We start from the raw sequence: 16037 nt of genomic DNA on the forward strand, positions 1-16037 counted from the left end.
TTTTTTTTTTCTTTTTGCCAGTCCTGGGCTTGAGCTCAGGGCCTGAGCACTGTCCTTGGACTTCCTCAAGGCTAGAGCTCTACCACTTGAGCCTCAGCACCATTTCTGGCTTTTTTTTTTTTTTTCTATGTATGTGGTACCGAGGAATCGAGCCTGGGTCTTCGTGCATGCTAGGCAAGCACTCTACCACTAGGCCAAACTCCTGGTCCATAATATGTCTCTTGTATTAATGAAATTACATACTGGTTTATGCTTTTTCAGGGATTTTTTTCCTTAATTTGACATTTTTCTACTTTATTATTTACTGTTAGTAGTGATCAGTCCTTGGAACCTGAGCGACTGGAGAGGCAAAAAAAGATCTGTTGGTTAAAAGAGAAAGTGAAGTCTTTACAGGATCAAGAAAATTCAGTCAATCAGGAAATTGAACAATTCCAGCAAGCCATAGAGAAGTACAAAGAAGAACATACCAGACTTAGGTAAGTTCAGAATCATCTAAAACTTATTTAGTGATTTGAATACCATGTAGTTTTGCTGCTTATAAAACATACTTGTTTTTAGTTGTTGTTTTGTTTTGTTTTTTGTTTTGTTTTTTTGGTCTGTCTTGGGGCTTGAACTGTGGGCCTGGGCTTTGTCAATGAGTTCTTCAACTTAGTGCTATCACTCTATCACTTGAGCCACAGCATCACTTCTGGTTTTCTGGTGGTTAATTGGAAATAAGTCTTACATATTTAGTGCCCAGACTGGCTTTGAACTGTGATTATCAGATCTCACTCTCCTGAGTAGCTAGAATTACAGGCATGCGCCAGCAGAGCCCAACTATAAAACATTTTTTTTTATTTGAAAATATACTTTTTTGTTGTTGTTTGGTTCATTTCTTATACAAATAAGGGATCATTTCAAAGCATTTTCATAGTCTTTTTGAGTCATTTGGGAATTCCCAGATTATTACTTGTCTGTTTTGTTTCATTATTCAGGTTTGAACTCATCCTCACATTGCTTAGGTTTCTTGTTTGGCTGACATTCTTCCACTTAAGCCATACTTCAACCCTGGTTTTAGCTAGTTATTTTGGAGATAAGTGTCTGACTCTTTTGCCTTGACTGTTTCCTGAACTTTAGTCTCCTGAATAACTAGGAATCTGGTAACAAAAGTATTTTTAAATAATGAGTTCTGGGTAGATAGATTGTTTTATTAGTATGCATGCTAATAAATGAAAGTTAAACTTTTCTATATACCTATTACATGCCTATTTTGGTTCTCTACTTTCATTTTTCAGGAGAGAAGAATTGGATGTGAAGCATGCAATGAACTATAATCAGAGACAACTAAAAGAATTAAAAGATAGTAAAACTGATCGAATAAAAAGATTTGGCTTGCATGTTCCAGCTCTTTTGGAAGCAATAGATGATGCTTACAGACGGGGACATTTTACCCATAAACCTGTAGGGCCTTTAGGTATTTGTTACTTTTCGTGAGGATATAATAAACATAACCCTTATTCATAGGAAGATGTGGACTGGGTTGGATTGTATGCATTTTTTTTTTTTTTTTTTTGCCAGTCCTCGGCTTCGACTCAGGGCCTGAGCACTGTCCTTGGACTTTATCAAGGCTAGAGCTCTACCACTTGAGCCTCAGCACCACTTCTGGCTTTTTTCTATGTATGTGGTACCGAGGAATTGAACCCGGGTCTTCCTGCATGCTAGGCAAGCACTTTAACCACTAGGCCAAACTCCCGGCCGATTGTATGCATTTTTTAAAAAATAATGAGAAATCTGCTTTAAGCTTCCTAATTTTCCTTTTATAATTTCAAAGCATAAAACAGGCAAAAAAGAATTTTATAAAAGAAAACATAATATAGTTAATAATATGGTTCATATTTTCTTCCTGAACAAACAAGTAAATGCAAACTGATTTAAATGCTGATTGATCAGACAAAGCAAAGAACATTGGCATAAAAATAAACACCCCAACCTGGTTTTATTTTTTTGTTTTGTTTTGTTTTGTTTTGGGCGGGTGGGCTGGTGGCTGTCCCTGAGCTCTTCAGCTCAAGGCTACTGCCTTACCCTTGAGCCAAGCCTCACTTCCTGTTTTCTAGAGGTTAATTGGAGATAAGAGTCTCAGGTCCTTTTGTGCCTGGGCTGGTTTTGAACGTTGATCCTCAGATCTCAGCCTCCTGAGTAGGGAGGATTACAGGCGTGAGCCAACTGTGCCAGCCACACCAGAACCTTTAAGAAATGACTGTTCTTATTTTATATTTAAGTTGACTTTGGCAGTAACATACCTTTTCATTAAGTTGAAATGTGCTTGTGTGCATACCATGATCTATACCAATAAATGAGTCTTGTTTTCCTCCTAAAATCTAAAATTCTGACACTATCTTCATATAAAATAATTTATTTGTAAATCATTTATCTTGATTGCAGAACACTTTAAAATTTGGAATTGTGTAAAATTTTATGGAAAAGGTATTGTTGATGTTTATGAGTTTTGTTTTTTATTTCCCACAAAACTTAGTGTTTTCTCCCTTTTGTTTCCAGTGATCCATGTGAGAATTTCCCATGCAGTTAAAATAAGATCTGCAGTGTCTTTCTAACTATTTTATATGAACATATTAAAGTCACTTATGAACTATTAAAAATTCATATTTGTGAATAAATAGTAATGAACATTTTTACAATTTTTTTGTCACATTTAGGAGCTTGCATTTATCCTAGAGACCCTGAGCTTGCTTTGGCCATTGAATCTTGTTTAAAAGGACTTTTGCAGGCCTACTGTTGCCATAATCATTCTGATGAACGAGTACTGCAGGCCCTGATGAAAAGGTTCTACCCACCTGGGACCTCTCGGCCACAGATAATAGTGTCTGAATTTCGGAATGAGATGTATGATGTAAGACACAGGTAATCACATTATATAACGTTTCTTGTTTTGCATAATCGTATGCAGTGTTGGAACAAGTTTAATAGCTTTGAATGTTAACCATACATTTTTGTACTGATGGGTAAAAAAAGTTCTTACATGTTAAGGAAGTAGATGTATGGCATAAGGATTTTATAATTTTACTGTACAACTTTTATATGTCTGAGGTTTATGTTTATGATTAAATTTTAATTTTTTTTTATCTCCTAGGGCTGCTTACCATCCAGAGTATCCAACAGTTCTGACAGCTTTAGAAATAGATAATGCAGTTGTTGCAAATAGCCTGATTGACATGAGAGGCATTGAGTCAGTGCTGCTAATCAAAGTAAGGCCCAACGGAAGACTGTTCTATAATTACTATGCCTTTGTTATCATAGAATGATTAATAAGCTATTCTTTTTACCTCATATGGAAAATATTAAAGCTTTTAGGTTAATGTTTTCTGCCCAAGGGAATAATATAATTTCTAAGCTTTTCTTTGTGAAGTAATTTCAGAAATGTATTTATGTTAAGTAAGAGTATATTGTCTGAAAATAATAAAAATAGTTTGAAATTGTATCAATGGGAAATACTTTGGCATTGTTTTAAACATATTTTTCCTTTTTTTTTCTTTTTTTTCAGAATAATTCTGTAGCTCGTGCAATAATGCAGTCCCAAAAGCCACCTAAAAATTGTAGAGAAGCTTTTACTGCTGATGGGGATCAAGTTTTTTCAGGACGTTATTATTCATCTGAAAGTACAAGACCTAAATTCCTAAGCAGAGATGTGGATTCTGAAATAAGGTTGTAGTCAAGTTTAGCATTATTATATTTTTCCACTGCTTCCTTTAGGGTTTTGTTTCTTTAATATCACTGTTGGTGTTTCCTTTCACTGGTTTACTATAATTGGTCTCTGTTTGGGTTAGAAGGTTACTTAACTGCATGTGAGCTTCTGGGTTTGTAGTTATTTTCCTTCATCATTTGACAACAGTATTCAGGGCTAAGGACGCAAAATGTCTCACTTAACCACCGTTCCCTATCCTCAAAGAGCTCAAAGGACAGTGAGCTGCATCCTCTGGGCCCGCTTTTGTGCCCATCTGGACTACATTCTGTCTCAAATCTCTTCTCATGTCTCTGAATTTTGCTGTTTAGTAAAGATCAGCTGACACAATTAAAACACATGAACCCATTACCTGACGAATGTAACTGTAACCCCTCTATGCATTCTCCCGACAATAAAATAAAAATAAAAATAAATCATAAAAGAACACATGCCTAGGAAAATAGTTTCTAAAGAGTGCAAACTGAGAAGTTAAACAAAACTAATAAACTAATAAATGTATTCAGTGATAAGAGTACATAGTTTTGGGTACTGTTAAAATGAAGGATTTTTCAACCAAATTAATACAGTTAGCAAATTACTGGGTTGAACCTAAGTTAATGATATAGGAGATGTAAAAAAAGAACTGATACGAAAGAAATTAAATTGAACAAACATAAAATTATTCTAAGTTGCTAAATATAGGAGATAGAATTTTGTTGAAATATTTTAAAGTAATATTGTCTGTTTACATAAGATTATAAGAACAAACTGAGCACTGGTGGCTAATACCTGTAACCCTCGCCACTCAGGTGGCTGTGATCTGAGGATCGAGGTTCAAAGCCAGCCCAGGCATAAAAGTCTGTGAGACTCTTGTCTCACAGATCGAGCACTGGCTCAAAGTGGTAGAGTGCTAACCTTGAGCTGAAGAGCTTAGGGACAGTGCGCAGGCCCAGAGTTCAAGCCCCATAACTGACCAAAAAAAAAAAAAACAGATTATAAGAATAGTATAAAATAATGACTTGATATTGGAATGTTTAGGAGCATTTGTTAACTAACAACAGGAGAAAGTTCAGTGCCCATTGGCTAGTAATTAGGCACTTAGTTTTATTATCTCAAACTTTCCAGTTATAAAAGTACATGTTATGTATAAGGATGCTCCCTGACTAATTAGTAGTGAGGTTTATAGAACATTACCTTTGCAATTTTGAATTACCAAAACAATATATTGGTGGTTTTCTAAATTAGGCTTTTCAAGTTGTATTCTTTTATTTTTCTTGCAAACAACTAGTACTTGTGACTACCTAGTGTGTTAGCACTAACAAAAGAAGGGAAAAGTGCTCGGCTGGTCACTGCGTTGGTGCTGTGGAAACAGGGCTCACGTGTTGCTGCATGGGGGGATGCTGTCGGAAAGTGCATTGCTTCCCTCCACACAACCCTTCTCGTGGCTCAGACATCATACATCTCACTGGAGAAGTATTCTTTCTCTGTTAAACTGAACTGAAAACTAAGGAGAAACACTGTCATGGGTAAAATTTAGTCTCCCTAGCAAAAAAAGTTATAAAACTTTTGACAATTTCATGAATGAGTTCTATTGGCTCCTCAAATTTTTTTCCCAGTTTTCAGAAAACTTTGCAATAATCTTACTTGATCTTTCTTTCTTTCTTTCTTTCTTTCTTTCTTTCTTTCTTTCTTTCTTTCTTTCTTTCTTTCTTTTTTAGCAAATTGCTGTTAATAAAGGTGTTGACATCAATGATTAAGTATTTCTTAGTAGGTGCTGAAAAATCTTACTAAACGTTTGTATCTGTTCCCATTTTTGCCAGAAATAGCACTCCACTTCTCATTCTTTCCTTTTGTATTATCTCCTCAGCAAAACGTACTTTTTTTTTTTTTAGAAAACAAAGGTAGCACAGTTATTTATATATCATGTATCAATAAAAAATGCTATTCATTTTGAATTGTATATTAGAAAATATTTTCAGATTTCATAGCTACTATGAAGGTAGTAAAATGTGTGGCCAGCATAGTAGATCAGGGTAAGATAGTTGTGAACTGCACAGGTCATTCCCTTCACCACCCAGCTCTGTATGGATGAGTGTGTGTCCAGTGAGGAAGGGAAGGTCACTCTGGAGCCAATTCAAGGTGTTGCCAGGAGTCTCTTCATGGTCCTTTATTCTCTCTTTTTCCTTTTTCTTTTCTTCACCTTCTCTTCCCACACATTCTTACCATTTCAGCAACAAGAACTCTTGAGCTGTTTAACCTGTTCTCTTCATTGTCTGCTTTCTTTCTTTGTCCTACTTGGCCCAGCTAGCTGATGGAAACTTTTGTGAATATAGTTTCTTCTTCCAGACTCCCTCTATGTTCATTTTCTTATCTGGATGTATACTGTCTACTCTGGTTCACATTTAAATGTTAATTTATCCCTCTTTTCAGAGATTGTATCTTCATTCTGTATCTTCCTCTTGCTACCATTATACACAATACCTGTCACAGGAATTGTTAGCAGAACTAGTTATTGACAAAATAAGTAAAATCACTGTAGTTTTTACAAGGTGTTTTTTAATGTTTCTGTAATAATTTCCATGTTATTTATAACTTGGTAAGATTTAAAAAAATATTTTAATGGAAAGACATTGTAAATAAAGTCATTATGAATAAACGTTTCTTTTCTTTGTAAAGGCTCTAAACTATTTGTAATATTGAAAAAGTATTTTTTTTGTCTTTTCAAGTGATTTGGAGAATGAGGTTGAAAATAAGAAAGCACAGCTAGTAAGACTTCACCAGCATTTGTCTGCACTTGAAAAGGATATTAAAGACAATGATGAACTTCTTAAAAGGCGTCAGTTACATTATAAAGAGTTAAAGGTAAAGCAGAAAAGTCCTTTTATTTATCTTACCACTTTGAATTTAATTTTAAAAACTAATTCTTTTTTTCTTGCTGGGCTCAGTGTCTTACTCCTGTAATCCAGGCTACCCAGAAGGAAAAGATTGGGAGGACTGTGGTTTGAAGCCAGCTTGGGCAGAGCTGGGGAGACCCTGCCTGAATCAGGAATCTGAGTGGTCATACATGCCTGCCATACTAGCTAGTCTGGAGTCATAAATAGGAACAGTGTGGGCCAGGTTGTCCTTGGTAAAAGCATGAGACTCTTAACAAAATAATCAGAGCCAAAAAAGGGTGTTTAAGGACTAATATCTATCCAGTAAGTTTGATATCCTGAATTCAAACCAGTACTACTCCTATTAAAGAAAAATCATTTCGTGTAGTTTAATTGTGCAAAGAGGTTTTGTTCTAATATTTCCATGCCTGCGTAAGATACACGCATTACTCTTACATCCTTCCTCCAACGCCCCCACCCTTTTTCCTGCACAATTTTTAGTGAATTTCATTATGCCATTTACATCTCCTTTTCTTTTCCTCCTTCAAACAGCCCTTTTTATGTATTCATGTCTTATTGGGATAATTATTAGGTCTGAATTACATATATAAGCAAAATATGAAGTACTTTTTAGTATAAGCATGTCAATTTTCATCAATTTGTGTAGATATAAAATGAAATAGTACAGACATAAAAAATTATGTGGCTTCTATAAAAGATTTTAAATTTGTTGTTCACCTCTAATAATTCATTAACCTTTTGGCTCACCATTTCTGTGATTCCCCTTCCCATTTCCTAATCAGATAAGCTTATATACAATACAAAGGGCACTGAAATCAAAAGCAGTGACAACAGAGAGCAAAGCAAAGTGGACCTCTAGGATATAGAAACAAAAGCCATATAATGAGTGATTGTTGTCCTTAATGTACTATGTTATCTCTCATCTCTTTTGCTGTCCCTTGGCTATCTCAGATTGTTACAGTATTTCACCTTATCATCTGATATATTGTATATATGTGAATTTAGTTATTTGAAAGAGGATAAGGAAGGGGGGAAAACAAGATGAGAGGAGCAGGAGTGAGGGGAGGGAAATGGGGACCAAGACATGAGAAAAGGGTATCAGTGTATGTGATGTAATGGACCTTCTATCTGGTGAATATAATGTAACTCTTCTATTAATTACAATAAAAAATAAATGGAAAAAAAAAACCCAAAATAAAAAAGAAATAACGGTATACAGTATACTTGAAAAAAATACCTCTTGTTTCCATGTCTTATAGTTCATTTCAATTAGCATAATTTTGTAAAGTCATATGTAGGTAGCTATTGGAGCTCTTATGATCCTTTGCTAGAACTATCCTAGACATACAAATGAAGAAAACTAGGTATCTTATGTTTCTTTGGATTTATCATACTTCACTTAATATGATTCTTTTTGAGTCTTTCCATTTCCTTACAAATGGGCCAGTGTCATTCTTTCTTGGGGAACCATAGAATTTCATTGTGTATACCACATTTTCTTGATCCATTCATCCACTGAGGGCCAGCTAAGCTACCGACCGGCACAGCAATATTAATTGCAGCATTATTTACCTCTTTAAAAATTAAAACGAAATTTTTGTTTCTTGGTCTTTGGGCTAGGATTAGGTATAAAAGTTTTCAGAGGTAATATGAAAAATATATTTTAAAATAAAAAATTTGGTGAGAATGACTTTTGTTGGTTTTATCTTGATTTTTAAAAATTTTTTTGAACTCTGGACCTTGTGCTTGCTGGTATTCTAGTACTTAGGTCATTCTTGCCACCTTAATTTTTGAGACAATGTTTTATTGTATAGCTTTAGATGGTCTAGAGCTGGCTTTCTTCCTTGCCTTTGAAGTTAGGATTTTTTATTTTTTGCCAGACCTGAGGCTTGAATTCAGGGCCTGGACACTGTCCAGAGCTTCTTTTGCTCAAGGCTGGTACTCTGCCAGTTGAGCGACAGCACCACTTCCGGCTTTTTCTGTGTATGTGGTACTGAAGATGCTAACCCAGGGCTTCATGCATGCTAGGTGAGCATTCTACCACTAAGCCACATTCTCAGCCCTGAAATTAGCATTTTAAAAATATTTTTATAATCACTAATTATTGGTTTAATTAATGTGAATTTTATCAGCTTTGGCATTCAGTCTTCTGTAGTACTACATTAGATGTCATTATAAATCATCGGTGCAGTTATGGGAAAATGGGTAGATTATGACTTAGTGTCTTTATTCAGTTATGACCACATGAACCTCCTGCAAAGGTCTCAGGGACCCTAGGGCTACTTGCGTGTTACTGTGAGAACACTCGGGCCATATCTGTAATATGAGTCTTTGGGGATCATTGTAAATGCCCAGATTACTTCAATCTTATTTACATGGACTAGATTAGCAACAAGTATGATCCTGCCAAAATTTACATATAAATCTTTAATAGTAATGTTTCTCTATTGCAAACTATGAAATTCTATATCATAATGCACACCTAGAACATTCTTTCTAAGGTTTATGGTTTTTATTTATGTTAATAAGTGCTGAATATTTTCCTTTCAGATGAAAATAAGGAAGACTGTTTCTGAAATTCGGGAACTTGAGAATATAGAAGAACACCAATCTGTAGATATTGCAACCTTGGTAAAATGCTTTATTTCCAATTTAAATATACTGCTAAAGAATTGAATTGTTAACTAAGATTTAATGGCCATCGATTCTCATTCTTTTTTTTTTAATAATTTTTTATTTTGATTAATAGCAGGGTTACATTATATTCATCAGATAGAAGGTGCATAACTTTACAAACATTGATACCTTTTCTCATGACATAGTCCCCATTTCCCTCCCACCCTCTCCCCCGCTTATCTTGATTTCCCCTTTCCCTATCCAATTTCTGATATATTTTATATGTGCTTAATTGGTTATTTGAAGTCTCATTCTTTTAAAAGCATCCTTTAACTTGCAGCTACTCTTCATAAGTGCTATCTCCTTTCAAAAATTTGAAAGTACCTGGGTATAACCATCACATTTATTAGTATTTTTTCCTTGTGCAATTGATTTTTTCTTTTACCACATACTACAAAATTTTATAAGAACTAGTTCTAAACAGTAGCCATCAAAGTAAACTGCTTTGATGACATTGTTCAGTTCTATCAGTATGATTGGGCAGAAGTCACACATCCTTTTACTCAGTTTTATATTTTCTCTCCTCTAAAATTTTCTGCAAGTTTTTCAGACATTTACTGTTTTTCTGAAGTCAGTAAATAATAAGTTAGGTAAATTGTATAGTAGTTATAATGAATGCTTGTTTAGTGTTTCCTTTGTGTCAGTACTGTAAGCCTTGAGTTTCAGCAGTAGACTAAGGTTTCCCTGGGCTGTCAGCTTTAGTGAAGTTTGGGATTTTTTCTCTTTCCAACTTTTTGCTTTTCTTGTTCTTTCTATTCTCAGATGGATTATGAATTGTATCCTAAATTATTTCTAGTTTATAATATAAAATACAACAGACATAAACACTTAACCTAAGTGTGTGTGTGAGTGTAAAGTCCACACACACATATGCTTCGTCTGTTTTTATATTATGATCCCAGGTAGAATATTTTAACTTTCTTGCCAATTGACATCTCTTCTTTGAAATTTTCTTTTACTTTCTAACTTACCACTAGGGTATGAAGCCTACTTGCCTACAGTATGTAGTTCTTTGTCTGATAATTACATATGTTTTTATACATGTTTTAATTGTATGTTTCTTAAATGTTATCAGGAAGATGAAGCTGAAGAAAATAAAATTAAAATGAAAATGGTTGAGAAAAATATGGAGCAACAAAAAGAAAACATGGAACATTTAAAAAGTCTGAAAATAGAAGCAGAGAACAAGTATGATGCAATGAAATTGAAAATTAACCAACTGTCTGAGATGGCAGATCCACTTAAGGTATATAGCATTGTTACTTTGTTTTCTGTTGTTTTTTTGTTTAGTCCCAAAAAACCTTACTGAATATTCTTTAAAGGAATACAAATACAGTCACATGAGTTGGGGGGGATAATATTTTCATAAGATCAGTTCTTCTCTTTTTGGGAGAAGAAAAAGGGTGATGGATGCCTTTCTATTTCCCTAAAGGGAATTTTCCCCACAGAACCAGAAACTGGTGTCTCCACATCTTCATATGTGCCATTTTACTTCATTACTAGTTGCTTTCTAGTGTTGCCCAACTCCTGCTTTTTAGGATTGATATTAGGATAAATCCAGGTGACTTTATTTTTTTTTTTACTTTATTTTTAACATTTGCTTTTTTAGACTAAATTTAAGAAAGTAAACTTAAAAATTAAATTGAATAAATTTCCTTCCATGTTGATGGCTTACTTGTCCTTATCATTTTAGTGAAGAGCTCGATTTTCATAAGTTCAAGTTTTATTTATAGCTCATTGATAAATGAGGAATATAAAATTTAAATACTAAACTACATAGGAATAAATACTAAAGATAATATTGAGAAAAATGAGAAAACACTACAGAAAATAAGCATGTTAAAGACAAAATTATAAAGAATAAAAATTAAAAGTAAAAATTTTACTAGATTATATTACTTATACAAGGTGCTTAATTATTTTCTTACATACATTTGAAGTCTTTACTCATATTCGCCCTCACCTTTTGCTCTTTCCATTGTCCCCACCCAGCAGTCATTGAAATTGTGCTGTCCTCCACTCTAAACCTCCATTGCATTTGTGTCTTTCTTCTTGGTTGAGATTTTGCTATTGTGAGAGAATATTCTTATTTTTTTGGTGGTGGTGGTTGTTGTTGGTTATGGGGCTTGAGTGTCACAGATTTTTCTGCCAAGACTGGCTTTAAACTGTTATCCTCAAGTCTCTGCCTCCTGAGTAGCTAGGATAACAGGCATGAACCACCAACACCCTGCTTGAGAAAATATTCTATATTTGTTTTTCTCAGTTTGGCTTCTTTTACTTAACATGATTTTTAATTAGATCCAAATTGGTATTTTAAAATTTTGAAAAGAAATAAAATAAATGTTTAAAATTTGGAGGCCTGCCTGGCAAAATAAAATTAAGGATTCAGGAGTAAGAATGAAATTAAAAGTAAGAAATTTAGAATTAAAACTCAGGTAATAAACTGAATAGGATTACTTAAAAATCTAATGAAAGATATAAAACAACATTGGCATATAAATTATCCTATGGTATTTAAATTGAAAACAAATGAAGAATAGATTTTTATTTTTTATGTTTCTGGATATCAACCCTGATTGATGCTAGGCAAGGAATGTGTCATTTCCAGCTTTCATTCTGTTTTGTCATACTAGCTCGCAGTCACAACAGAATCAAGAGAATTTAACTACCAAAATCATTCCTGAGAATTTACCATCATTATACATTGATAGAATCTATATGCCAGTAGCACTTTTATTCAGTTTGTGCTAGAGGGTTAGTGAGAGTGTGGAATGGTCGGCTTAAATATGCCATTGAAATATTGGTATAGGGAATACTGTCTAACAGTTTATTTTGACTTATATTTTAAAATAATGCTTTCATTATAAATTTATTCCTCAGGGAATGGAAACCCACATCAAACCTTCAGGAGGACTTTTTGTTTCTGATGAATCAAGAAAAAGTATTTTTGGAAAATTCAAATATATTAAAGTATATTGAAAACCTCTATATAGGTTTATATGAAACAAGTAACAGCTCACACTGTAGCTGTTTTTACTAAATGTTGCTGAGTTTTTAAAGCTGGTTTTTAAGTATCCTACAGAGAAGAAAAATTTAATGATTCCTCTCCCTTTTAAAATCTCACTATGTTACTTATAGTCAGTAACTTACTTAAGCTTAAACATTAAGTTTACATTTAGTCTGTGGATTTGTCCAGCAACCAGGAGCAGCATCACCAAATGATTTTTAATATTTCCCACTTTTTTTCTGCTGTTTCGATGCGTACCCTGGAAATTTGACTCAGCCTGAGTGCTCTCTCTGAGCTTCCTTGACTTAAGGCTTTGCATCCTTACCACTTGAGCCACAACTGTACTTCTGGGTTTTTGGTGCTAAAGAGGATAACAATAATCTGGGGTTTTTTTTTTTGGGGGGGGGTTCTGTTTCATAAGGTGAATGGCTCCTTTTCTATCTATTTTGAAAGCTGTTATGTTTTTGTTTTGTCAGAATTCTCCTTCAAGAGTTATGCATTAGCCTGGTGCTGTAAACCTAGCTATTCAAGAGGCTGAGATCTGAGAATCATGGGTCAAATCCAAAATCCAGCCTGGGCAGGAAAGTCCATGAGACTTTTTAAAATTTTTCTTTTATTGTTGGGGTGATGTACAGAAGGGTTGTGGTTACATTCATCAGATAGTGGGCACGTTATTTGAATGAATGTTGTTATTCTTCCCATGTTTTTCTCCCACTTCCCTTCCTCCACCCCTTCCCACTATCTTGTTTTTCCCTTTCCCTTCCCATTTTCAAGTACATAAACAAATATACAATATATCTCCAGTTAACTATCAGAAAACTGGAAGTGGCACTTTGGCTCTAGTGGTAGAGAGTTGTGATTCTTGAAACTAAATGTGATCATTAATAACTTATATGACCAGTGTTAGGATCAAAAACACCAGAAGAAACTGATCAAAATTTACTTTGGTCATTCAAATATAGCAGCCATATTGAGATAACTATGTACACTTTGTTTCATTAAGTATAGACCTTTGAGACCATTCCTATAATCTTTAGGCCTGGACATTCTTCTCATCCTCTTTTAGTCTTTCTCCCCACTCTGCTGCTGGTCTCTAAGCAGTCACTATTACATTTTCTAGTAGTGATTTGTACATTTTCTAGAATTACATGCATTTATTTAGGTTCTGTATTATTCATTTTTCTCCTCTATGCCGTTTCATTACACATGGACAAGCAGAATATTCGGGGCTGGGAGTTTAGCCTAGTGGTAGAGTGTTTGCCTAGCATGCAGGAAGACCTGGGTTCAATTCCTCAGTACCACATACGTAAATAAAGCTTTGAGACCCCAAGGACAGTGCTCAGGTACTGAGTTCAAACCCCAGGACTGGCAAAAAAAAAAAAAAAGTAGGAATATTTATTTTTAGTATTTTGAGAGAATATATTCACAACTAATTTTATTTTATGTATATATATATAGTGTTATTTTGTTGTTACTCTGTTACTCTCTTATTATGCCTAATTTAGAAGTTAAAACTATCATATAAACTGTATTAGAACACATACATAGAACATGCAGTTATATCCCCTGCACAGAGGACTGTTGTGTTAAGCACTGCTGAGATAAAAAGAGACATATATAACACTCGTTGTTTTAAGTTTCTTAAGAAACTCCACCCCTCTTGAGCTCACTTTCTTTACTAAAATTAAATTGAAAGCAAGCACTTCTTATGGAAACCTCATGTGAAAACTACAGTATATGTAGTAGCTTTTTTAATTGTGGGAACTTTGCTTCTAGTTATTCACAGATGAACGTAAACTCTAACACTTGCCTCTTCAGGTACTGTAATCCTGCCTGCTTTATTGGGTGATTAATTTTATACCTAGATTGAAATGTTATCAATTTGTTGCAGTTGTTTTTAAAAAAATAATCAGGATGTATGTGTATTGTACACATACCTGTATGTGTATGTTGTGTGTGTGGGGGGGGTGTATACTAGGGCTTGAACTCAGGACTTTGTTCTCTCTCGGTCATCTTGTTTGCTCAGGTCTGGGGCTATACTGCTTGAACCATTCTCCCACTTGTATTTTTTTTTGCCAGTCCTGAGGCTTGAACTCAGGGCCTGAGCCCTGTCCTTGGGGTTCTCAAAGTTGAAACTCTACCACTTGAGCCACAGCACCACTTGTGGCTTTTCCTATGTATGTGGTACCTGGAAATGGAACCCCCTAGGTCTTCATGAATGCTACGCAAGCACTTTACTTCTAGGCAAACTCCCATCCTCCCACTTACATTTTAGTGGTTAGTTGGAGATGAAGTTCTTGGACTTCTTTCCTAAGCTAGTTTCAAACCGGCTTTTGAATCTCAGCCTCTTAAATATAGTAGCTGAGTAGTTAGGATTTCAGGCAGCCAACTCCTAGTTTAAATAAAGGAATGCTTTATTAAAGGATTATTTTGGCTTTATTTAAACAGGATGAATTAGACCTTGCTGATTCCGAAGTGGATAACCAAAAACGAGGGAAGCGGCATTATGAAGATAAACAGAAAGAACACTTGAATACCTTAAATAAAAAGAAACGGGAACTGGACCTTAAAGAAAAGGAACTAGAGGTAATCCTCTTTTTTTTTTTCCTTGTAATTTATTTTGTTTACAACCTTAGTCATAATTATTAAAGTACATTTTCTCATATTCCCAGAAACACTGACTGAATTTCTATTCCCTATAAAATAAGTGTTCAGATGAGTCAGGGGAAGAAGAGACTTAGGATTTCATGAAAGGTAAAAATTTCACCAGGCCAAACTGTCCCATGTTGCCCCTCAGTGATTGAGAGAATGACATTCTTAACTGCATAAATGCCTGCCTTGGCAAGTGGGTAGCCACTTTGTGTCTGAAATAGTATCATAGTATCCCTTCTTCTGAGTACTTGGGATATGCCATATATGCTTCTTGACAAGCAGTGGCCCTGTGTTTACTGTGAAGCAAGGCAGTTGTAGCTGGAGTAGATAAACTTGCTTTTATACATCTTAAGGAAAATGAGTTGAATTTTGTAGTCTGTTTCCTTGTATACATCTTGAATATAAAATAAGGTACTCTATGTTAAAATACCTTATATTTCTTTGTTATTTTTAAATGTGATAGTTTGATGTATTCAGAGATCATCCTAAAGCAAGCACTACAGGAAGTTGTCTTCAATCTCAGCACCCAAGGGTTCAAGGTTGTTCTGTCTACCACTTTAAATTTGTTTTGATATGAAGTTGTGGGGAATGTAGAAATTACCGAAAATTGTACGCATCAGTAGAATTTTTCTTAATGATTTATAATGAATGGATTGTGTCCTCAATTATAAAGCTTAGATGCTTAACATTTGTGTTACATATAAGTAAAATATAGAATTTTGCATTAGAATTGAAATTCTAAGTTCGTCATTTTTCTTTGCATATTTTGGTGTAAGTTGTAGCCCTTTACAGTAGAGCATCTCTCAAGTGAGCGTGAAACCCTGAGTTCAAACCCAGTACCACCAAAAATAAGCAGAAAAACCCTATTTGTACAAGTTGAATGACAAATTGTCATATCAAAGAAAAGTTGAAAGATATTCAATATCTTTCTCTTAGGAGAAAATGTCACAAGCAAGACAGATTTGCCCAGATCGGATAGAAGTAAAAAAATCAGCATCAATTCTAGATAAAGAAATTAATCGATTAAGACAAAAGATACAGGCTGAACATGCTAGCCATGGAGATCGAGAAGAAATAATGAAGTAAGTGG

The 16037-nt window shown here is 34.5% G+C and overlaps 1 protein-coding gene across 12 annotated transcripts in view; it reads left to right on the forward strand.

Moving 5' to 3' along the window:
- Positions 1-16037, forward strand: part of Smc6 (structural maintenance of chromosomes 6) — a 101851-nt gene that overhangs the window by 69732 nt on the left and 16082 nt on the right. For 11 of the 12 annotated variants that reach the window (XR_016536292.1, XR_016536293.1, XM_090337413.1 and 8 more), the window contains 10 exons: positions 312-476; positions 1275-1453; positions 2694-2898; positions 3128-3242; positions 3539-3699; positions 6445-6580; positions 9163-9243; positions 10364-10534; positions 14744-14881; positions 15884-16029. Coding sequence is in view for 10 of the 12 variants with exons in the window: in XM_090337413.1 (XP_090193539.1) it covers positions 312-476; positions 1275-1453; positions 2694-2898; positions 3128-3242; positions 3539-3699; positions 6445-6580; positions 9163-9243; positions 10364-10534; positions 14744-14881; positions 15884-16029 (1497 nt within the window). In the remaining 2 variants the exon portion in view is untranslated. The remainder of the gene's footprint in view (positions 1-311; positions 477-1274; positions 1454-2693; positions 2899-3127; positions 3243-3538; positions 3700-6444; positions 6581-9162; positions 9244-10363; positions 10535-14743; positions 14882-15883; positions 16030-16037) is intronic. The other variant, XM_090337414.1, reaches the window with a different exon arrangement.

Source organism: Megascapheus bottae, chromosome 7 (assembly GCF_031878675.1).
Source record: "Megascapheus bottae isolate mThoBot1 chromosome 7, mThoBot2.hap1, whole genome shotgun sequence".
NCBI classification, from domain to species: domain Eukaryota; kingdom Metazoa; phylum Chordata; class Mammalia; order Rodentia; family Geomyidae; genus Megascapheus; species Megascapheus bottae.